This window comes from Physeter macrocephalus, chromosome 3 (assembly GCF_002837175.3).
Source record: "Physeter macrocephalus isolate SW-GA chromosome 3, ASM283717v5, whole genome shotgun sequence".
In the NCBI taxonomy this organism is placed as follows: domain Eukaryota; kingdom Metazoa; phylum Chordata; class Mammalia; order Artiodactyla; family Physeteridae; genus Physeter; species Physeter macrocephalus.
In genome coordinates this window covers 5784568-5809329 of record NC_041216.1, presented here as the reverse complement: position 1 = coordinate 5809329, position 24762 = coordinate 5784568, and the positions used below count along the sequence as shown (strand labels likewise).

The 24762-nt window shown below is 45.0% G+C and overlaps 1 protein-coding gene across 1 annotated transcript; it reads right to left on the bottom strand.

The window, feature by feature from the left end:
* Positions 1 to 2761: 2761 nt before the first annotated feature.
* LOC102988112 (splicing factor 3A subunit 3) lies at positions 2762 to 24513 on the bottom strand. The gene is made up of 16 exons (XM_028488038.1): positions 24483 to 24513; positions 24192 to 24318; positions 23981 to 24086; positions 20146 to 20218; positions 19678 to 19769; positions 18528 to 18610; positions 17142 to 17280; positions 15806 to 15874; positions 14918 to 14985; positions 14653 to 14760; positions 13189 to 13258; positions 10976 to 11140; positions 10771 to 10881; positions 9540 to 9630; positions 4011 to 4066; positions 2762 to 3071 (listed from the first exon to the last, which is right to left on the bottom strand). The coding sequence occupies exons 1-16, from the start codon at positions 24511 to 24513 to the stop codon at positions 2994 to 2996; spliced, it is 1467 nt and encodes a 488-aa protein (XP_028343839.1). The 3' UTR covers positions 2762 to 2993.
* Positions 24514 to 24762: the final 249 nt, after the last annotated feature.

Sequence of the window (24762 nt, the reverse complement as noted above, 5' to 3'; positions counted from 1 at the left end):
TCCCCCGCAACGGGAGAGGCCCCAACGGTGAGAGGCCCGCGGTACCGGGGAAAAAAAAAAAAAAAAAAAAAAAAAAAAAAAAAAAAAAACAATGCAGAGGGAAGACAAAAACCTCACCTTTGTCTGACCCTCACTTCCCAACACATGGGTTACTTTTAGGGTCCTCCCTTTGTAGAGCCTTCCAGCACAAGCTGACCCAGTGAGGGGAACAGAAGGGAAGTGGAGGAAAGGGATATGACAGTTGAGGCTGGACACAGATTTACTGGCTTTCCTCTCAGAGGTAGGGAGTGAGGAGACTCCCGCTTCTGGGAGGTTCATCCCAAGATCAGCCTCTGAGTTCAGCAGGGCCAATCTGGGGCACAAGCCCAGATTCCTGCCTGGGCTGGGAGGGGCAGGCAGAGTCCTGCAATTGCTCTGATGGAGCAGCTTTCCTCCTTGAAAAGTGAGCTGAATCATCTGTTCCTGGCAGGCAGCGCCCTGGCAGAGGTTCAGACTCCAGGTCTAAAGGAGAGATTCTCATAAGACTCAGGAACCAAGGATGCACTTCTGGGGATTCATGAACCCCTGAAATTGTGTGCAAGAATGTATACGCAGGGACTTCCCTGGCAGTCCAGTGGTTAACACTCCCCGCTTCCACTGCAGTGGGCGCAAGTTTGATCCCTGGTCGGGAAACTAAGATCCCGCATGCTATGCAGCGCTGCCAAAATATATATATATATGCATGCATACTTTTCTAAGGAGAAAGTCCACAGTTATCTTTGTACTTCCAAAGGAATCTATGATCCTTAAAAAAGATTAAGAACTACTGATCTAAACCCAGGAAGAGCACCACTCCGCTCTCCATAGCCTAGTCAGGGGGCTCAGCTGTAATCCTGTTCTTCTTATAGCAGACCCCTGAAGTCCAGACTTCAGAGAGTCACCTCTGGGGAGAACCACTGCTTATTTATTTATAAATATTTATTTATTTATATTAATTATTTTGGCTGTGCCAGGTCTTAGTTGCGGCATGCGGACTTCTTAGTTGCGGCATGTGGGATCTAGTTCCCCGACCAGGGATCAAACCCGGGCCCCCTGCCTTGGGAGCGGAGAGTCTTACCCACTGGACCACCAGGGAAGTCCCAAGAACCAGTTCTGACTGATGCAAGTTTGCCGGCACCTCCCAAGTAGCTCTGTGCCCCTCAGGGCTGGGTGGAGCTGGCCACACAATTCTTCCAGCTGGCCCAGGTGTAACTGCACCTCCTTACCTCTGGGTCTGCTCCCACCATCTCACGTCCACTTAATTCTCAAGATTTGCAAACCTAGCTGTGCCTGGCACGTGGAAGGCACTAAAAAATATTTGGATGAATGTAACAAATGAGCAAAAGGAGTCTCTGCCCCCGCAAGGGGCTTGTTTCCCCCCAGGCACCTCTGGCTCAGTTCACAGGATGGCTAGTTATCTGGGCAAGGATGATGGCAGGACTCCGCACAACCTGGTCCCACCACCCCCTCCACGCTGTAAAGAAAAAAAACGGGCTCTTGGAATGCTCTACTGATTGACCTTGGCGTCCCAGGTACCCACTCCTGAAGAGGGGGCTCAGAGGTATGTGACGGTGGGAAAGCATCAGGTGTGTCCCTGGGGAGGCCTGATGCTGCTACTGCCCCAGCTGGAAGGCTTGAGAGACATCCCCTCCCATGTTTACCATTTCCCAGGCTTTAACTCTCTTCTCAAATGGCAACGTCTCCTTGCACTTTGGGCCTATTTTCAGTTATCAGTGTTTTTAGTTGGCTCAATTACGTTTTATTATCCACTCGCTCTGCTTTAGAAACTCAGGCTCTGGAGAGGTTGTCCAACTGGGGTTTTAAGCAACTGGAGGAGCCAAAGTACAAACACACATGTGAGGAGTTGCCCAAGGGATGGGTTGAACCAGTAAGGAAAATCCCAACCTGGTGGTGAAACCGTACTCATGGAGATAACTAGGGCAATGAGTGTGAGGGAGAGGCCAGCTCTGGAGCTGGGATCTTTCCAAGCAGACATATAAGTAGATATATTACAAACGAACTGAAGGTCTGGGTGCTGAGGGGCAAAGGGGGCCTCTGGGGAATCCTGTTCTGGACCCGGCCCTGGCCTTCAGATGACGGTGCTGTGGGCAGATCAGGGCCCCCTGGCTCCCCTAGTTCTTTCCCTTTGGGATACCAGATCCAGATCCTGAGGCAGCTGCTGAACTCCACCCAAATCTTGGCTATCTGGGCTTGGAGAACACAAGAATATTAGCCACTTCTCAGTCAAGTAAGGATCTCATAGAAGACAAAGGTAGACCAAAGACTCTTGTTCTGAAGTAGCAAGCAGGTAAAGTCACTGCTGGTCTTAGTTTCACTTTGTGCCAGGCTGCTGAGGCTTAGAGAAGGGGCAGGGCTGCAGGCCCATTCCAAAATAGCCCAAGTCCTTCCTTTATGCAAATAAAAAGGCAACCTTGGCGCCACAACTTTGTCCTTAGCAGAGGTCCTGGCTCACCCTCCCCATCTTTCCCTAGTACAGTATGTGCACGAATGGCTGACTCAACTAAGGGCAGGGCTTGTCCTGGGGTGATGCTCATTTGGGGAAGTGGCAGCAAATGGGGGTGGGGAATGAGGCTAAGTCAGAATTACCCAGCATAATATATGTAACATAACAGGTGCTCATTAAACTTCAGTTGCTACTGAAGTTCCTGAGAAAGAGGCAGGGAGGTGTTAAGAACTAGAGGACTGAATTAGTACATAATCCCGGGCTTCAGAACAAGACACGTTCAGAACAAGGGCTGGTTTTATTTTCCAACAGAATCTTTTTTAATATAAAACAAAGATAAAACACACCTCAACCCTGCAATATGCCAGCATGCCTTGCTTCTACAAGATGCATGCTAGTCCGTAAGACTGAGTAGCAAAGAGTCTTGAGGAGCATTCGGCTGGGAGAAATAGAAAAAGCAGATCTTAGGGAAGACAGGGCTAGCCCCACAGCTGAGATACATCCCTGAACACTAGAGCAGTCCTTGTCTTTTCAGATCCTCGTACGTCTTCTTATTCACAACATTCCCACTGGAGTCTTCATACTCTTCCTGAAAGGGAAGAGGAACACCATTAGCTACACCTCCCGGGAGAAATGTTTGGAGCCAACCTCTGGAGACCTGAGCTCACCCTGGCCTGATTCCATGCCATTCATCTAAGACAGCCTTTCTCAACTGGGGTTCTGCTCTATTGCTCACAGCATGTATTAGACATCTAGGATGGTACCAATTATGACCGATCCTTGCGGATATCTGAGAAAACAGTTCATTCAAATCACTGTGTTTAAGACAAGGAACCCTGGTTGAGAAAGGCTCACTTAAGACATGGTTTTCAAATGGTTCCCAAGAATCCTAGGTTTCTGCCTAAGAGACCACTGCAGGGGATGAGAGGCCAAGAAGGCTGAGCTTCTCCACATTCAAAGCAGTTCTGCTTTTTTCTATTTTATTTATTGGAGTTCTACATTACTGTCTGAAAAAGGCTTTGCTGCTAAAAAAAAAAGGAACACTGAAAACCACCGACCTGAAAGAGAAGCAGCAGCTACCGTAACTCACATACACATCATTCCTCATCCCTGAAATCTGCTGCTCAGGATGACTATCTCAAGACCACCGAGGACACCTCCCCACCACATGAGAAGATCATCTCTCATCAGATGCTCTCCTCAAAGGATATCTAACGTATGACATGGAGTCTCAACTTCTTAGCTTATGAATCCTCACGGCAGGAGAAGACACAGGGCACTCCTGCCTGCCCTTCAAAATTTCAGTGGGAGAATATAACCTGTCTTAAGATACAGATTTAAATATCATTTAATATCATTTAATTTAATATCACAAATGAATGAAGGCTTACAAGTCAAGAGCCAATTATAGATGCTGTCACATTACGCTTGCTACTGAAGTGAACCAGGGACCATCTCTTACCTCCCTTCTACATGGTGAGGAAGCTCTGTCTCTTGATGCTATCCCCGATGCTACATTAGCACTCACCTCAGTGTCAGGCTGCCATCGTTCTGATGCCTTCTGCAGTTTCAGCTTGGCCCACACTGCAGGACGAGAAATGATCAGCAATCACATTCCACTGAGTATCTACTGGGTACAAGGTGTTACAACACATCCCTCATTAGGAACCCCCCGAGTGCCTGCCCTTGAGACTCCTACCTGCCCCAAACTGGAATTTTGGTTCTGGATCACCTGTGGACAAACCCCTTTCATTGCAAAATTTACCATAATGTGTCTTTGCTGTAAAATAAAAGTTGGATCAAATCTAACCAAAGACCTCTTAGAATTGAGAACTGATACTCTCAAAGGAAAAAGCTAATGTGGTACAACATACAGGAATTATTGGAAAAAGTGACCTTACTGTAATAAAGTTCATAATAGAAGAGATTGAGAACACTAGACATTGTCAAATATGTCTATTTAAAGTCTGGTGCATATATTTCAAAAACTTCAGAGGAAAAAAAAAAAAGTGAAATATCATGGCCAAAGAGTCTGAAAGATAAGATGGCTCAACAAACACTGAAGACATTAAAACGAGAATTCTGACAGTTCAATAACTAATTATTCCAACGATCACGAAAAGGGGAAGACATCTACAGACACCACCATAGCTTCAGAGGGAGGGGATCCAACAAACACGTACAAAGACAGGACAGATAACAAAACTAGGGAAAGAACAACTTAAACCTGTAAGAATGGTGTCAGGAAGGTGCACCCTTAGAACAAAGGGCTATGTGGAGCAGATGGGACAGGTCTGCTGCTACAGAGCTAAGATGACAAAATATTAACAGATTACAGTGAAAAGGAACAATCACTTGATTCTTATATGCTTTCACATTTCCCATCAAGTAGAACAATCTCTAAACTCGACAAGATTACCACACTTTAAAAAAAAATTTTTGGCCATACCGCACAGCATGCGGGATCTTAGTTCCCGGGATCGAACCCATACCCTCTGTGTTGGAAGGCGGAGTCTTAACCACTGGACCACTAGGGAATTAATAAACTTGACAAGATTAGAAGGTATATCCGATAGAGAAAGTTGAAGTCTAAGATGGGTGAAGAAATAGTAAATGAGACAACATATAAGAAAGTGCTTAGCTCTGTGCCTGGTGTACAGGTGCTCAACTAATCATCTTTTCCTTCCTTGCTAATTGCCTTTAATTACCTGAAGTCTTCAGGCCCAGATAACGTGCACATTACAAAGGAATGGAGAATTTACCATGTGCCAGGGCAGGGCCTTATCATATTCTTTGTCCAGGCCATTCAGGAATCCAACCCAGAGTGGTTCTAAAATACCAGAGATCAGAAAGGCTGTCATGATTTTCTTTTTTTTTTCTTTAAGACAGAGTATGGGCCATCTCAGAAGGTGAGAGGCCCCGAAATATGGGGTGGTTAGTTTTTTTTTTATAAATTTATTTATTTTATTTATTTTTGGCTGTGTTGGGCCTTCATTGCTGCGTGCAGGCTTTCTCTACTTGTGGCAAGCGGGGGCTACTCTTCGTTGCAGTGCACGGGATTCTCATTGCGGTGGCTTCTCTCGTTGTGGAGCACGGGCTCTAGGCACGTGGGCTCAGTAGTTGTGGCTCATGGGCTCTAGAGCACAGGCTCAGTAGTTGTGGCACACAGGCTTAGTTGCTTCGCAGCATGTGGGATCTTCCCGGATCAGGGATCGAACCTGTGTTCCCTGCATTGGCAGGCGGATTCTCAACCACTGTGCCACCAGGGAAGCCCCTGTCATGATTTTCTTAAAGAAAAAAGTGGATGTAGGAAACTGGAGCCGTGAGGGAGATGTTAACTCTTCAGAGGAATCTGAAAACAATTAGAAAAAAATGGAACCACCTCTGGGTGCCAGTGTGGGTTCACTAAGAATAAGTGAGGCAAATTAATTTGAATATCCTATTTTTGATGGGATAGTGCCGACCCGATAAAAGGTATAGACACAGGATATCATGATTTTAGCAAAGCGATTGCTCTCATAGGCAATGTCCCTAGAGTTCATGAAAACATTGTAACTCTCATGATACTGCCATAAACAAGATGGTGGTATTTGAACCTGATGCTATTAGTTGATTAGTTTAGTAGACTTATACCCAGTAAACATTGGTCAATTGTGACCAACCACCTAAATGGGGAATCTCTGGTGGTAATTCCATAGGGCTCTTTCTTAGCAGTCTTTTGTTCACCTTAAAAAAAATCGTAAGTCGAAATCCTTCATTTAAGTAAAAAAAAAAACAAAAAAAAAAAAAACAAAAAATACCTACTGTAACTTAAATGACAGTACTGAATCTCTCCCTCCTGGCTAAAAGCACCAAAAAGGAAAACTTCAACAGAACGATCTAAAACGAAGACAAGTAAATTCAGTGTGACAGCTGTGTCAACGGTTACTTCCTTGCCCACTCCCATTAGGGAACACATCTTGCCAAGGTGTTCTGGAAGGAGCAGTCCTGGTCTAACAAGTAGCTATTTTTGCTGCCAGCTACTGAAAAGACAGCTGACTGGACTACAGATGTCACCTGACCCAGCTGCACCTACCTATTGTCTTTCCCAGATATTAGAAATTGGGACACTGAGAGACTGAGCTGGATGATGGCAGGCTCTGAAAACTGAAAAAGGTCATACAGGGCAAGGGCTAGAGTTGTCTTCATTGTGAGCTAAGGCTTAAAGAGAAGACACAAGAAAGTGGAGAAGGCATACATATAGAGGGAAGCACAGCTGGATAAGCATATACTTGCTAACAGGATGGAGGGCATGGAGTTAGGTTTTAATGGGTTCTCTTCCTCATAACCAAAAATCCTTAAGATGTCTAGTTTTGATGCTTTTAGAAAACCCCAAAGCAGGGGCTTCCCTGGTGGCGCAGTGGTTGAGAATCTGCCTGCTAATGCAGGGGACACGGGTTTGAGCCCTTGTCCGGGAAGATCCCACATGCTGCGGAGCAACTAAACCTGTATGCCACAACTACTGAGCCTGCGCTCTAGAGCCCGAAAGCCACACCTACTGAGCCCGCGTGCTGCAACTACTGAAGCCCGTGCACCTAGAGCCTGTGCTCCGCAACAAGAGAAGCCACCATGATGAGAAGCCTGCACACCACGAAGAGTAGCCCCCGCTCACCGCAACTAGAGAAAGCCTGCACGCAGCAACGAAGACCCAATGCAGCCAAAAATAAATAAAATAAATACATTAAAAAAAAAGAGAGAAAATAAACACAAAAATGAACATACTAGTTATATGCAGCTAGAAAATACATATAAAAATGAGACTGCGTTCAAAATGCAGCATTATGATTCTATGACATTTCATTATTATTTTAATTTCCTCCCAACAGAGTGAAGGGCAAAAAATGAAGAGGCTAATTGGATAAACTGATAACAAGATACATTTAAATTCTGATTAGAGGAACTGTATATCCCAACTTGTAAATGAATAAAGACAGACAAAACAGCAAGGAGGGCTTCCCTGGTGGCACGGTGGTTAGGAATCTGCCTGCCAATGGAGGGGACATGGGTTCGAGCCCTGGTCCGGGAAGATCCCACACGCCCCGGAGCAAGAAAACCCCAAAGCAGGGGCTTCCCTGGTGGCGCAGTGGTTGAGAATCTGCCTGCTAATGCAGGGGACACGGGTTTGAGCCCTTGTCCGGGAAGATCCCACATGCTGCGGAGCAACTAAACCTGTATGCCACAACTACTGAGCCTGCGCTCTAGAGCCCGAAAGCCACACCTACTGAGCCCGCGTGCTGCAACTACTGAAGCCCGTGCACCTAGAGCCTGTGCTCCGCAACAAGAGAAGCCACCATGATGAGAAGCCTGCACACCACGAAGAGTAGCCCCCGCTCACCGCAACTAGAGAAAGCCTGCACGCAGCAACGAAGACCCAATGCAGCCAAAAATAAATAAAATAAATACATTAAAAAAAAAGAGAGAAAATAAACACAAAAATGAACATACTAGTTATATGCAGCTAGAAAATACATATAAAAATGAGACTGCGTTCAAAATGCAGCATTATGATTCTATGACATTTCATTATTATTTTAATTTCCTCCCAACAGAGTGAAGGGCAAAAAATGAAGAGGCTAATTGGATAAACTGATAACAAGATACATTTAAATTCTGATTAGAGGAACTGTATATCCCAACTTGTAAATGAATAAAGACAGACAAAACAGCAAGGAGGGCTTCCCTGGTGGCACGGTGGTTAGGAATCTGCCTGCCAATGGAGGGGACATGGGTTCGAGCCCTGGTCCGGGAAGATCCCACACGCCACGGAGCAACTAAGCCCGTGCGCCGCAAGTACTGAGCCTGTGCTCTAGAGCCCGTGAGCCACAGCTACTGAGCCCGCGTGCCACAACTACTGAAGCCCGCGCGCCTAGAGCCCGTGCTCCATAACAAGAGAAGCCACCGCAATGAGAAGCCTGTGCACGGCAATGAAGAGTAGCCCCCACTCACCGCAACTAGAGAAAGCTGCGTATAGCAACGACGACCCAATGCAGCCAAAAATAAATAAATAAAATAAATAAATTTAAATTTTTAAAAAAAGTATTAAAACAAAAAAAACAGCAAGGAGGAGTCCCCAAAGCTGACTCACACAAAAAACTCAATGAAAGAGTCCCCAGAGTCCACAGGTTAAATCAGGGATCAGGGAGCTCTTCAGAAGGTCATTTCTACTTGGCTCTGCCACGGAGGATCTGAACAACCCTTTGGCTGGGAGCCAAAGGAGTTAGCTGAACAGGCAGTGGAGTAGCGTGATATGCACACCTGAGAGGGAGTGCCTGAAATTTAACAAAGTGGAGTGGTAAAGTTACTTTCTTCCCAGTCTAACCCACTAACAGTGAAAACATGACAGAGAAGAGATAAACTAGAAAGAAAATAAGAAGCCTGTGAGAAAGATGGCAAAAGCTACCATTGCCAGGCAAACAGGAAGCCTGACTGAGGTCCCTGGGCGCTTCAACAACGCACTCCTGGACACACGTTGCACTTGGCTTTTTCTCCAAGAGGTATTTTGCTGCCACGTTGCTGGGTATCTGCCCTGTCACCTCAGAAATAAGTTTACCGAGACCGTTTCTACTTTTTCCTTCATATCTGCAGTTAACATAGTAAAATCAATTCAAAAAGGATACATAATCCCATTCACTCAAAATATTGCATACAAGGGAGTTCACAGAGCCCAGTCAAAAGCTGTTTTAGGGACTTCCCTGGCAGTCCAGTGGTTAGGACTCCAAGCTCTCACTGCTGAGGGCCCAGGTTCAATCCCTGGTCGGGGAACTAAAATCCCACAAGCCACACGGCACGGCTGAGGGGGAAAAAACCAAAAAGCTGTTTTATAGTCAGCACAGAGCTCTTCTCAAGGGAGAAAGAATAAGTACTGCTGGCTAACTCATCCCCTCAAAAAGCAGTGAATGTATGTAGGACTGTCGTAGTTTGTACATATCCACAACCTGCTGCCCTTAGGCCTGGACACACCAGGGTATTGGGACAGTGAACTGTAGGTCTGACCTCGGGAATAATAAAGCTTACTTACAGGAGACGGCGTCTTCAATCTGTGTCACGTTAGCAAAGTGGGCAGTGTTTGGGATGCCCAAACACCTCATGCCATGAGCATGACGCCATTCCTGGGAGAAGCAAGAGGACAATGTGAAACGGGATGACTGGACACTGAGCACTAACTCCATTCTACTCATAAGCCCTACCCTGACCCTTTGCAAAAGGCTCCACTTAAAGGCAGCATTCCTTTTGTGGCTCTCGTTTGCAGGCAGCTGGCTGTCACTGACAAGAGGCCGTTACTTCAAAGCAGCACTGCACTGTTTGCCTCACTGGGCTGGTTTATAAAAAACCTAGATTCCAGATCCAGACAAAACCTGTGTCAAGACCACAACTCACCAGTCACCTCCCAAGCAACCCCCCCCCACCAGCATGAGTAAGCGTTACTGATGGCTGGTCAGCGTCATCTCTGGAAGTAAGGAGAAGACTGTTTATCGGATATAGGCAAGGATACGAAAGAGACCAGTAAGAGACGCTGATGCAATGACAGTTCTGGCTCAGGCACAGCAAATGGTATGGGCCCTGGATGCCAATTCTAATTCGTTGGAGGTGGTGTTGAGAAAGATTCAGAGAGTACTCAGGAGCTTGGCGGAAAAGACCCCAGGATCGATTAGTAATATGTACGTCTGAGGGAGAGAGAGAGGAGTTCGTATAAATTCGCCATCCTTGGCTACATCTAGCAAGTCTTCCATTCTGTAAAATTTTCTTCCAAGTACTAAGAATTGAAGGCAGAAACAAAATAAGGGTGAATTCACTTACTGGAGTACCACCCAGATAATGCTTTCTCTCAAGAATAGCTTGATAAATGTCATCCTCTTCATTTCTTTTTTTTCAAGAGGCAAAGGCCCATTTAAGAGCCAAAGAAGGAGGCGGTCAGCCCTTTCTTTGGTCCTGAGTACTAGCAACAGGATAGAGAAATGACCAAGGAGTCAGAAAGGCAAAAAGAAAAATAAAGAGCAAGCAAGAGGAAACAGAAATGAGGTTCAAACAGCAGAGTGGTGGGATGCCTCCAGAAACCATCTCAGGTACTACCCAAGGCTGGCACTGGTGCTAGAGGCCAAATGCCACATGCTGGACTTTAGATCCACTCCTTCTCTGATTCTCTTAGGCTCTGGACACTAGTGATCCTCTCAGGCTGCTCCTACCCTCTTCTCTAAAAGACTCATGTTTCATGCTTCAACGTCCAGGAGAAATGGCTCTGAATTCCTTACAGCAAAATGCCGCTGGAAGGCCTTGGGACCTCGGTAGGTGTAGTTTCCACAGATCTCACAGTTATAGTTGATATTCAGGCCATGAAGCTTATACAACCAGTAAGGAATGGGCTAAAAGAAATCAGATAAAAAACAGTATTAGACTAGTGTCTGCATCTGCTTCCAAAATGGGATATGAGGGAAAGATGGTAGTGTTGGGACTGACTTTGCCATCCCAGCCAAGGGGCAGGTTTTTGGGGTTGTAAATGATTTCGTTCTCTTCGTCTTCACTTTCACTCTCGCTGATCTGCTCTTCCTCCTCCTCTTCTCGCTCTTCTCCGGTTCTTGCCTGCTTGCGCTGTACATTTTCATGAGTGAGATGTCTCTGTTCCTAAATCAAGCCCATAAATGAAAAGGGACGTCAAAGAATAGTGCAGAACAAGAAGGGAAATTTCCTATTCTGCTATAACCCTTGCTGACCCCTCACTTCCAAGGATTAGGTTTTCTCTCTTGTCGAACAAAGAGGAAGTCTTGTCTTCAAATCAGAATTCCTCATCAGCAGAGGAATAATTCTTCCCTGCTCTTAAAGGAAAAAGTCAAAGGTTTTATAAAGCACTTGCCTAAGTTACTCGTCTGAGGCCACGAACTATCGCAGAACAAGAGAACAGTCTCTTCTCTTCTGTCTCTAAAATATCTCCTGAACCCGTCCTTCCTTCTCCTTCCCACTGTTATTGTCCTCACCAAGATGACAACCTTCTAACTTGCCCTGAGTCTCTCCTCATTCCAGTCCAGCTTCCACGTTGTTCCCAGATTTTTCTGCTCAAAAAAACCAATCTAACGGTACACTTTGCTTAAAGAACTTTTATTGGCTTTCTGCTGCTTAAAGGACAAGGTTCCAATTTCCAACATAACTTTCCAAATGTCTCTGACCACTCCCTCCCTTACAAGGTACACCCATATACACTGGTTTCCTCATTATTTCCTTTCATCGTATTTTACCTTCTTGCTTGCTGTTTCCTCTACCTGGAACATTTTTATCTCCCTCTTTCTACTTAGAACACTCAATCTCAATGTATTACAGCATGTGTCACATTATACTGCAGTTATTTGTAGCCCTCAGCCGCAAAGTGGGCTTTTCGAGGGCAAGAGGCTGTGTCATATTCACTACAGTATCCAAAGATCTAGCGTAATGTCTGGAAACCAACAGGTACCAATAAATGGTGAAATAATGGTAAAAATAATATCAGTACATAACAAGGGCAACTTCTAGAAACCATTTTGGCTGGAACTGGCTGGAATTCCAAAGACAAGAGTGCCACCTCCTGGCAGGGAAAGCAAAATGCTCTCAAAGGAGGGAGAAGTAGTGGGCACACCTGTGTCAGGGGCACAAATTTGCCTCTCAGCCTTCTTCAGAGGACTGGCAACACAGACTGCTGCCCACCCTAGCACAGTGCAGGTTTACTGTGGAGAACATAAGTACTCCCAGTATCCAATGTCTGGCTAGCCTCCTCTTATCAAAAGCAGTTGTAATAGGGGCTTCCCTGGTGGCGCACTGGTTGAGAGTCTGCCTGCCAATGCAGGGGACACGGGTTCGTGCCCCGGTCTGGGAGGATCCCACATGCCGTGGAGCAGCTGGGCCCGTAAGCCATGGCCGCTGAGGCTGCGCGTCCGGAGCCTGTGCTCTGCAACGCGAGAGGCCACAACAGTGAGAGGCCCGTGTACCGCAAAAAAAAAAAAAAAAAAAAACCAACAAAAAAAAACTACACAAAGCAGACAACCAGAAAGGCCTGTCCTCCGCAGGACTCCCAGAGACACTGACCACCTTCTCTGGATGAGTGGTGCCCTTTCCTCCACCTTCTCTTCCCTGAAAGAGTCATTTCCTCCCACTCGTCCCTTCTTTCCCTCCGAGATAAGCATCCTGGTCAGGTTAGGCCTTTTTTCTACCCGCAACCCCCACTTCAGCTTCTTCTTGAAAGAATATTCAGAACGGAGCAGCTCACAGCCAGCTCTGTACCACTAACCTCCTGGCCCTAAGAAGTTTTGCACAATCTTGTGAACATGTACGGAATGCCTTTTCAGAATAAGTCACATCTGAAAAGCTACTCTTATCTGCCTTTTGAGTGTCTGCTTCTTGGGTCACCCCTGGGTATACTCCAGAGCTCAGGCAGAGAATGTGGATACTAAGGGGAGTCTATTCTCTCTGCCTAGCCTCAAGGGATTGGGCAACCTTGGGGAATATCACCTAACAACAGACACCTAAGAACAGAACAGCACCTCAGTGAAGGGCCAAGTACCCTGGGAGAACCCAATTTTCTGCTGAAGTAGTTTGATATGTATCTTTCCTCTTGCAATCCTAAAAAAAATAATCCTACAAATTCGTATTTCTCTTACTTCCCCATCTTGTAGCATTTACAGCCCTCAGCAGAGTCAGTTACTCACCCCAAGAATCTCTACATATTCATAGATCTGGGCTTCTAGGAAGGCAATGTCTTTGTTCCTCTCAGTGTCTCTGAAAATAAGAAATAAACTGTATCACTCAAGGGTTCTTTTACCCAATGCCCTGTTCCGTATATCTGGGAACATTTATTCCATGGGTGCATTAAAAATTACAAGCATGTGAGAAATACCACGTTGTGAAAGCAAATGCTCTGTTCAGCTCAGGACTCGCTGATAGAAGTACTGAGGTTATTTCTTAGAATGTATAGAAGCTTCCTCTTTGACCTCATTCTAGAAGGTGAAAGACATATCCAGGTATTTAAATTTCCATGATTATAACATACAAAGGAAATGTGGTACAGAAGAGCAAGCTCTGGAACCAGGAGACTTGGGCCCAAATCCTGACCTTGCTCCTTAGTAACTGTGAGATAACAGACACACTCCATAACTTTTCTAAGTCCTTATCTGCAAAAAATCAGGATAACTTTTTGGGATTGTTTTGAGAATTAGGAAAACCACATATAAGAAACACCCTGTACAGGGCTTCCCTCGTGGCGCAGTGGTTAAGAATCCACGTGCCAACACGGGGACACGGGTTCGAGCCCTGGTCCGGGAAGATTCCACATGCCGCGGAGCAGTTAAGCCCGTGCGCCACAACTACTGAGCCTGCACTCTAGAGCCAGCGAGACACAACTACTGAGCCCACAGGCCTAGAGCCCGTGCTCTGCAACAAGAGAAGCCACAGCGATGAGAAGCCTGAGCACTGAAATGAAGAGTAGCCTCTGCTCGCTACAACTAGAGAAAGCCCGCACGCAGCAACAAAGGCCCAAGGCAGCCAAAAATAAATAAAAATAAAATAAATTTATTTAAAAAAAAAAAAAAAAAAGGGCTTCCCTGGTGGCGCAGTGGTTGAGAATCTGCCTGCCGATGCAGGGGACATGAGTTCGTGCCCTGGTCCGGGAAGATCCCACATGCCGCGGAACGGCTGGGCCCGTGAGCCATGGTCGCTGAGCCTGCGCATCCAGAGCCTGTGCTCCGCAACGGGAGAGGCCACAACAGTGAGAGGCCCGCATACCGCAAAAACAAAAACAAAACAAAACAAAAAAAACAACCCTGTACAAGCATGTGGCTCAAGAATAGATTCAACTGTCATAAGTAAAAATGTACTTAGAAAAATATTTTTGAACCTACTTAGTTTCTATAACCTACAGAAGTAACAAAAGGTACCCAGGGCACAGTTTCAACTTTACAGACATCACCCACTCTCAGTCAGCTGAGTACAGACTGTCTTTGGTTTATAATAACAATGAGAGCTCGCTCTGCCATTAGCAGAGAGAAAGAGCTGACTGGCTCTCGATGGATCAATAGCGGTGATAAAACAGGCTTTAAAATTTCTGTTGTGGTAAGAACTCTGCATGGGAATAAAAACTTTAAAGTGTCAGCAGAGGTACGGCCCCAGCCACTCACCGTTTAGTGCCCTTTGACTTGGGATTTTTGGCAAACAGGGAGGTGTCGAGTGACTCCAGGGACTTTCCTTTGGTGCTGAATAGCCTCTGGGCTCTCTCTTCTAGGGTCCTAAGGAGACACAAGGGGCAAAGGATTTCAGGATTACATTATAGGCTTGCTTATCTTTGCAGTGGGGGGTGACAGAAAGAAGGGAATCAGAGCCACTTAGAAGATCGTGAAACACACAGCAAATGAGACAGTTCTGATAGAAAAACCAGCCTCTTACCCGCCGCACTTCAGGCCTAAAGCTAAGAGTGCAGATTTCAATCTGTCCAGACCCAGGGAGGCCAACTCCTGTATGAAAGAGACAAGTTACAATTTTATATAAATAGACTTGGAGAAACAACAAATGCTGAAACTTCGTCTTTGCAGGCTAGGGTGTGGGTGTTCCTAAAGCTGTGGCAAGACCACACATTCCACAGCCAATCTCCTAGCAGTATGCCCCAACTCTCCAAAGAGGCCTTGGGGGTTAAGTTCATACATAACCATACTGGTAGTGTTCCATTACCTCCACTACAGCTTAAGATGGTTAGAATTTTTAGTTTACAGTTTTCAAAGAAGTTGGATACACTTTTTATTCTTTTTATTTTTCTACATTCTTTGTAGATGCTTGGCCCCAAGAACTGATGTCTTATCGTAAGTTTATCACATTAAAAACAGGAGACCGGTCTTCCCTGGTGGCGCAGTGGTTAAGAACCTGCCTGCCAATGCAGGGGACACAGGTTCGAGCCCTGGTCTGGGAAGATCCCACATGCTGCGGAGCAACTAAGCCCGTGTGCCACAACTACTGAGCCCGCGCTCTAGAGCCCATGAGCCACAACTACTGAGCCCATGCGGCGTAACTACTGAAGCCCACACGCCTACAGCCCATGCTCCACAACAAGAGAAACCACCGCAATGAGAATCCCACGCGCTGCAACCAAGAGTAGCCCCCACTCACCGTAACTAGAGAAAGCCCGCGCCCGCGCGCAGCAACAAAGACCCAACGCAGCCAAAAATAAATAAATAAAATAAATAAATTTATTAAAAAACAAAAAAAAACAAAACAGGAGACCGAGTGATCCCTCTGAGGAGTGAACAGGCAAGACCAGCACAGTGGATAAAGAAAACATACCTCCCAGGAGGAGAATGCAGAGAGGTCAAGATGGGCTCCGGCATGGGTCAGGGCACTGCTTGTCTCTTTCTGGAAAGAACAATATGATGTTTATTAATACCCAGGTTTAGAACGAAGGCAAGGGAATCATCTAAAGTACACCTCAGAGACATTGCAGGTTCAGTTCTAGACCATCACAGTAAAACGAGTATCACAATAAAGCAAGTTACATGACTTTTTTGGCTTCCCAGTGCTTATAAAAGCTATGTTTACACTATACTGTAGTCTATTAAGTACACGATAGCATTATGTCTAAAAAAACAATGTGCATGCCTTAGTTAAAAAATACTTTATTGTTGGGGCTTCCCTGGTGGCGCAGTGGTTGAGAGCCCACCTGCCAATGCAGGGGACGTGGGTTCGAGCCCTGGTCTGGGAAGATCCCACGTGCCGTGGAGCAGCTGGGCCCGTGTGCCACAGCTGCTGAGACTGAGCTCTGGAGCCTGTGAGCCACAGTGCTGAGCCCACGTGCCACAACTGTGAAACCCGCGTGCCTGGAGCCCGTGCTCCACAAGAGAGGCCACCCCAATGAGAAGCCCACGCACCACAACGAAGAGTAGCCCCCGCTTGCTGCAACTAAAGAAAGCCCGCGAGGAGCAATGAAGACTCGGTGCAGCCAAAAATAAAATAAATAAAACAAATTTATTAAAAAAAAAAAACTTTATTGCTAAAAAATGCTAACCGCCACCTGAGGCTTCGGTGAGTCTTGGTAGTAACAAAAATCATGGACCACAGACCACCATAACAAAATGAAAAATGGCACTAATAGATTTGCTTGACACAGGGTTGCTGCAAACCCTCCAACTGTAAAAAATGCACCATCTGAGAAGTGCAAGAAAGCAAAGTGCAGTAAGATGAGGTGTTCGTGTATCAGGTGCTGGTTGGCCCCTTATACACATGTATGAATAACAACCAAATGCCTACAAGAGCAGAGCAAAAAAAAAAACCAGATTGAAAAACTCACCCAGAGATTTCAGGAAAACTCAAGTTTGTCCCCAGGAATGAAAACATAAAGATTTCTAGCATATAACTATATCAGTTTTTGGTCAGTAGGAACCACAGAGCAGTAATGACATGGCTGGTGAAACTCCTGGGCCCAGCCAATAGCAAGTGGGCCCTGACAAATCTCTTTCAAAGTACACAGAGAAAACCCAGTATACTTGGCAGACAACATCTCATGGCCATAACTGATCTCAAGGGATCAGCACCTCATGCCCTAAAGCAGAGGCTCAAGATTAAAGTAAAATAATTAGTTTACGTCCCTGGCATGTCCTCCACCCACACCCCCACTGAAGCTCACCGGCCATCCAGGAAAAGTACCATTCTCCCACTTCTTCTCAAACTCATTCTGAATTTTCCCAAAAAGTTCATTCTGATCTTGGAGAGGTTTCACTCTATCTGTGTAATCCTGAAGGTACTCAAGCAGCATCTCCAGATATCTACACAGGAGTAAATAGCACAGAGACAGCAAGGTTTCTATTTTTGATATACTATTATGCCCTGTAAAACATACTTATAATTCCAGTGAAAACAGTTTTTTCAAGTAATAACACTACTTTAAAAAATGAGCTTACAATTGGCTTTCTCCTAATATGTCATCTTTTTTTTTTTTTTTTAAACATTTATTTATTTGGTTGAGTCAGGTCTTAGTTGTGGCAGGCAGTCTCCTTAGTTGTGGCTCACCGGCTCCTTAGTTGCAGCTGGCAGGCTCCTTAGTTGCGGCATGCATGTGGGATCTAGTTCCCAGATCGGGGATCGAACCCGGGCCCCCTGCTTTGGGAGCATGGAGTCTTAACCACTGTGCCACCAGGGAAATCCCTCTCCTAATATGTCATCTTGATTCTGATCTTTCCTATCTTCTTTCATCCTCATGATACAATTCCAAATACTAAAGTCTTAACTCACATATAAAAGATTTTAGGTAAAAAGAAAATAAGAAAAAGAGAGAAAGGTAGAGTACAGATTACTAACCAGGGGCATAACAACACAAACAAATCTATACATCAGACCCAAGCACTTAACTTCAATTACAATCTGAGAAAGTCTAATTTTTTCCCATTCAACTCCAAAGACACAGAGCCACCTGGATGGGAGACTTCCTTCTACAATGAGACAACATTAAGAACAGTATGGGTCTAAGATCGTGGATGTGCCCATAGACACACATTCTTCCAGAGCCAGAGTATTATGGTTTTGAAACCAAGTCATTCAAAATTCCTATCCTCGGGCTTCCCTGGTGGCGCTGTGGTTGAGAATCTGCCTGCTAATGCAGGGGACACGGGTTCGAGCCCTGGTCTGGGAGGATCCCACATGCCACGGAGCAACTAGGCCCGTGAGCCACAACTACTGAGCCCGCGCGTCTGGAGCCTGCGCTCCGCAACAAGAGAGGCTGCGACTGTGAGAGGCCCGCGCACCGCGATGAAGAGTGGCCCCCGCTTGCCACAACTAGAGAAAGCCCTCGCACAGAAACGAAGACCCAACACAGCAAAAATAAATAAACAAATTAATAAACTCCTACCCCCAACATCTTCTTTAAAAAAAAAAAAAAATTCCTATCCTCCAATAAACCTGGAAGTCATTCATATAATGCCTTTCATGCAACAAAATTCAAAACTGCCCTCAAACCTTCTCATTAAACAATCTTCTAGTTAAATCCAGTAGAGGCCTAGAAACTAGTAATGGCTACCTCTTATACTCTGCATTCTTCCTTTCTTTCGGAATGTCAAACAACTGGTCGAAGATTGACAGGTAAGTGATATAATCCAGCTTCTGGAAAGAGAAAAGAAATGACAAGAGATTCAGTTAGGTGTTTGCACCAAGTTGCAATATAATCTCCAATAAATGAGATTAAAATTGAGTGTTGCCTAACAAAGTAACAAGGCCCAGCTCACTTTAGTCTTCCCCCCCCTAACATTTAATTCCTGCACTGAGTGTTAATTCCATTGGACTGAGCAAAATATCAGATACACAATTAACTCTGAAATAAAGATCAAGTCAATAAACCATAAGGTAAAAGAAACATCTGTTGAACATTACTATTGGGTTGGCCAAAAAGTTCATTCAGTTAGTGAATGTTTTTCAATAAAGTTCTTCGTGAAAATGAAAAATGTCTTTTATATTTACTTAAAACCAAATGAACTTTTTGGCCTACCCAATATATACAGGGCACTTGTTTAAAGACGGACACCCACTGCATCCTAAAATAAGGTCCCAGAAGGTGCCATTTGTTCACTCATTCAAGCACTTACTGAATATCTTTGGACCAAGTACATGGATACAGATGAGAACAAGACAGATGCAGGACTGTACTCATGAAGCTTAAAGTTTAGTCACAACTTTTGAGACATGTGCTCACAACCCCAAGAGAAATTTCATCATGTATTTCCTTGTGACCCTGGGACTGTCACATTAAACCTCAGCTCTTATGGTAAGTTATTTTCTAATACCTTTTTAAAGATATTAAATAGTCCTCCTGGCAGAGATTATGTTTTTGTATCTTTCATGTACCTACTACTCTGTGTGCCTAACACAGAAGCTTGATGTGTACTTTTGAGTTTAAAAAATTTTTTTATTTTTACAAAAGCAAAATAAGCATGTTGTATTAATAAAATAAAATTTATTGATAAGTAAAATATGCTTATTGTATTGACTGTAGAAACCCGACTTTCACTTTGAAAAGTGTTTCATTCCAAGAAAGCACATCACCTCTTTAATACTGACATAACAGTTCCAGAACACGAGGAAGACACTCTAATTGTTTCAGGTCTAGTAGCCCCAGCCCAGTGTCCTGACTCACTGCTAGAATCAGAAACACTCTCCCCTCTCCTGGGTCTTACCTCAGAGGCCTTCAGGTTAATGTATTTGAGGTAACAGTCATGGAGATCAAGGTAACGACCATATCCCTCTTCATCTGTGAACTCCACCAAATCTGAAGGAATCAGATATCAAGATTCAGATACTAAAGACCACTTTCTTGGACTTGGCTCTTCAAGTGGACTGCACTGTTTCATAATGCAGCCCTTCACCCAAATATCCTCCCTCTAGTCACAAAGTGAACAGACCTCGCTTCTCCAGGCGAGTGAATTTGAGCTGGGCTAGCACAAAATGACTATTTTGTCCAAGGCTGATTCAGGATGACAATCTAGTCCAGACTTTTCTCTAATCTAGCAAAGAGGAAATCAGTAAGGGAACCTGGCTATAAATTTCTCTGGGGCCATTTTCCAGGGCTCTGAGGGCAAATCTGAGCTCTGGTCATTAACCTGTACTTCTGCTAGCGCTGGACAGAAACATTAAATGCTACTTACTTTGTGCCTCTTCACTTGGATTCTCTCGGGCCTTCAGGAGCTCCTCAAATTCCACTGACATTGGCACACAGATCTGATGGGAAAAAGAGAAAAACTCAGGTGGATTTTTCAACATGGAAGTTGCAATATCACAGGATGGACTAAATAGAAAATTGGATTTCTAACACTTTATTTGGCCTTGATTTTTCATTAGGAGCTTTCTTCTGTTTTCTAATTACCTTACTTTTTCCTTTTCCTTTTTGCATTGTTTAACTAAAAATTGCTAAAATAACACATGCTCACAAAAACTCAAATAACACAAAAAGACAAAATGAAAAAAAAAAATCAAGGTTCGGGGCTTCCCTGGTGGCACAGTGGTTAGGAATCCGCCTGCCAATGCAAGAGACATGGGTTCAAGCCCTGGTCCGGGAAGATCCCACATGCTGCAGAACAACTAAGCCTGTGTGCCACAACTTACTGAAGCCTGCGCGCCTAGAGCCCATGCTCCCAACAAGAGAAGCACCACAATGAGAAGCCTGCACACCACAACGAAGAGTAGCCCCCGCTCACCGCAATCAGAGAAAAGCCCACGTGCAGCAACGAAGACCCAACGCAGCCAAAAATAAAATAAATAAAACAAGTAAATTTATATATATATATAAAAAATCAAGGTTCCCTTGGACTTTCCTGGTGGCACAGTGGATAAGACTCCATGCTCCCAATGCAGCGGGCCTGGGTTCAACCCCTGGTCAGGGAACTAGATCCCACATGCATGCCGCAACTAAGAGTTCACATGCCTCAACTAAGGAGTCTGTGTGTCGCAACTAAGGAGCCTGCATGACGCAACTAAGACACCTGGTGCAACCAAATTAAAAAAATCAAGGTTTCCCTTTAATAATTCTCCTGGGAATAGCTAACCACTGTCAACAGACCTTTTTTATTCTTATTATTTATTTATTTTTTATAAATGTATTTATTTACTCATTTATTTAATTTTTGGCTGCATTGGGTCTTCGCTGCTGCATGTGGGTTTTCTCTAGCTGCTGAGAGCGGGGGCTACTCTGTTGCAGTGCACGGGCTTCTCAGTGCGGTGGCTTCTCTTGTTGCAGAGCACGGGCTCTAGGCAGACGGGCTTCAGTACTTGTGGCACACGGGCTTCAGTAGTTGTGGCTCACATGCTTCAGCAGTTGTGGCTCACGGGCTCTAGAGCACAGGCTCAGTAGTTGTGGTGCCGGGGCTTAGTTGCTCCGCGGTATGTGGGATCTCCCCGGACCAGGGCTCGAACCCACGTCCCCTGCATTGGCAGGTGGTTCTTAACCACTGCAGCACCAGGGAAACCCAATGGACTTTTAAATGTCAGCCATTCCCAAACTCTGCTGCACATTAGAATCACCTGGGAGAGTGCTAAAAAATCCTAACGCACTTGATACCAATTTAATCAGAAGTGGTGGGGAGGTATCAGTACTTTTTAAACACTCCCAGATTCAAATGCATAGCAAAATTTGGAAACCACTGCTTTATGTATTTAAATATATGTATTTGTGCAAGCACATACAGGCAAGTGCAAGATTATTATTTTGTTTCTCACATAATTAGACTTATTTTTTTTTTTCCCTTAGTATATCTTAGGCATTCTTCCAATCATTTATTTAACCATTTATTCCTCACCACCTTTCTATCTGGGCTGGGATAAGGTTAACACACAAGAATGGTACTTGTGCCTTCTCTCTTGGTTACCAAAAGACTTAATACTCTACCTTCCAAAGGGGATGAGGACACATAGGTAGGTGTGTGAGAGTACATTCATGTACCTCCACTTAACTTCAATAAACAGCCTCTCCTGTCTGGTATTTTCAGTCTCTTCATTTATCCATCTGGTCCTTTAAATATGTATGCCCTCCCTATTTTCCTTATGATCCGCCTGCTTCTCCTCTCCTTTTTTCTGCCAGTCTTTCAAATGCATGCTAAACATTCCACACTACTGTATCCTCATTATCCACTTGCGCCTCTGTGACCAGATTTCCACTCCCACTTCTTCAACAGAGTAGCAACCCTGGCAGTTACCAATCAACAACAGCTGAGGGGCTTCCCTGGTGGTGCAGTGGTTAAGAATCCGCCTGCCAATACAGGGGACAAGGGTTCGAGCCCTGGTCCGGGAAGATCCCACATGCCACGGAGCGGCTAAGCCCGTGTGCCACAACTACTGTCTAGAGCCCACGTGCTGCAAGTACTGAGGCCCGCGCACCTAGAGCCCGTGCTCCGCAGCAAGAGAGGACACCCCAATGAGAGGCCGGCACACTGCAACGAGGAGTAGCCCCCGCTCGCCACAGCTAGAGAGACCCCGTGCACAGCAAAGAAGACCCAACACAGCCAGATATAAATAAATAAAAATAAATTTTAGGGCTTCCCTGGTGGCGCAGTGGTTGAGAGTCCGCCTGCTGATGCAGGGGACACGGGTTCGTGCTCCGGTCCGGGAAGATCCCACATGCCGCGGAGCGGCTGGGCCCGTGAGCCATGGCCGCTGAGCCTGCGCGTCCGGAGCCTGTGCTCCGCAACGGGAGAGGCCACAACAGTGAGAGGCCCGCGTAGCACACACACAAAAAAAATTAAAAATTAAAAAAAAAAAAAGACCTATGCAGTAAAAAACCAAATAAACAAACAAAAACAACAGCTGATACCAGTGACTTCCTTTGTGAAACTCATTGGCTGAGCTTCAGTAAGACATTACCTGGAGCTGCCATTTGACCTGTGATGGATGGCTTCCCAGGCTCCTTTTCAGTTAAGTACCTTATTAAGAGTGTGCCCCAAGGCACACAGAAGCTGACAGTCTCCCTTCACACTGTCTCTCCCTCCCAGAACTCTATGATCCATGGCTTCAACCGTCAAGTACATGTGGTAATTCTCAAGCCCCAGTCACCCAATTTCAACTGCTCATGGGACACTTCTACCTAGATATAATATCACCTGAAAATCTACATACATAAAAATTCATTTCCACTACAAATGGGTTACCTCTTTCTTCCTTATTTCTATCAAGGGAACAACTTTTTAGTTACACAGTCATAAAAGCTCAGAGTAATCACTGACCTATCTCTCTCCACTTCTCCTACAGCCATGCCTCGCTCCCCCTTCCCCCGGAATTCCTTTGGTCAGCTGTGTAAGATGCTTAATGGATTCTTCAATAACTGAGATGTAATCCCTGCTCCTTATCATTTACAATACAGTGGGGCAGACGTTCATTGTCATAAAATATGACAGAATCATAAAGACAGGAAAGATTAATTGGGGGAGTAAGGTAGACTAGGAAGGAATTTTCATGAAAGAGTAGGCCTCTGGGCTGAATCATGAAGGTGCAATGATCACTGGAAGCGAGTAAAGCCTTTTTGTGTTAGTTGGATCCTCTAGGTAGCAGATTTTAAGACAGAGTTAGGAGCGCAAGTGGTTTATTGGGTGGGTATTATCCATTAAAGATAAAAAGGAGAGAGGAGGATTGGGCAGGGACAGCCCAGACCATGACGAAGATAGGACAAAATCTTGACCAACCCAATGAGGAACTCTGGAGCAAAGATTACTCACTAGAAGAGTCTCACAATGGGCAGAAATAACCAGGCCATGGTACCCCCACTGCGCTCAGTCACTGGTTGGGGGCTGCCCAGGAGGAGAATGGCCTTAGCTTAAAGCTGAGGGAGATCCTGAAAGCACTGGAGTTGCAGGATGTCACCTAACTTCGCTGCTTGCAGCTAACTGGCGAGTTCTTTTTTGAAGGGACACCTGAGTGGCAATCTCCACTTTCCTTACACCTTTCCTTTGTATGCTCTTTGGACAGGTTTGGAGAAAATACTTTCTGAGGTCATACCTCATTTGGGTGCTTCCGGTGGAATTCCTTTATTTGTTTGAGTCTATTATAGAATTCAGCAAATTCATTGGGTCCTGAAATGGCATTGAGCTCCTCCTTTCGTAACCTGCAATTTCAGAAAAAATCCAGAGAACACAGAACACAAACTCAGTCCTTTAACCATGGCTCCTCAAAAGCAATAATTCCTGAATTAGCTGTGACTGTCACTTACCCATCCTTATCATCATACAAATCCCTCAGGTTCCCACTGACTTCCATATACCTCTGAAAGGCAAACACAAACCCATCAGGATGAAGCAATCTGTACAACTTAGACCCAAGCAACCAACAAAGGCTCTCTTGTCAAAGCCCAGGGAAACCTCAAGAGATATGGTGTCAAAAGTTCCTGTTCTTTCTGGTACCTTTAACAGACAGCACTGGTTCCTAGTTACTTTTTAAAACAGGTCATTTTGAAGATTAACTGATGTGATTTGAGGGGTGGCAGAAAGTTCCTATATTTAACTTTCCCTAGAAGAGTCATAAAAGAGAGCCATTGTCACCCTTTGGTAAACAGCAGTTCCCATCTAAGACACTCAAAGATAAAAGGGCGGTCCAAGATGATTTTCACTACTTCAAATGGCTCAACTGCGGAGTGCAGAGACTAAATAAAACATCACACAGTTTCTTTTGGATTCGAACTCAGGATGGTACGAGTACGTAGTCCCTTCTCCAAAACTTTTGGGACCAGATTTGTTTCAGAATTTGGAATTTTTAAGTTCAGGAAGGTACTGCATGCAATATCC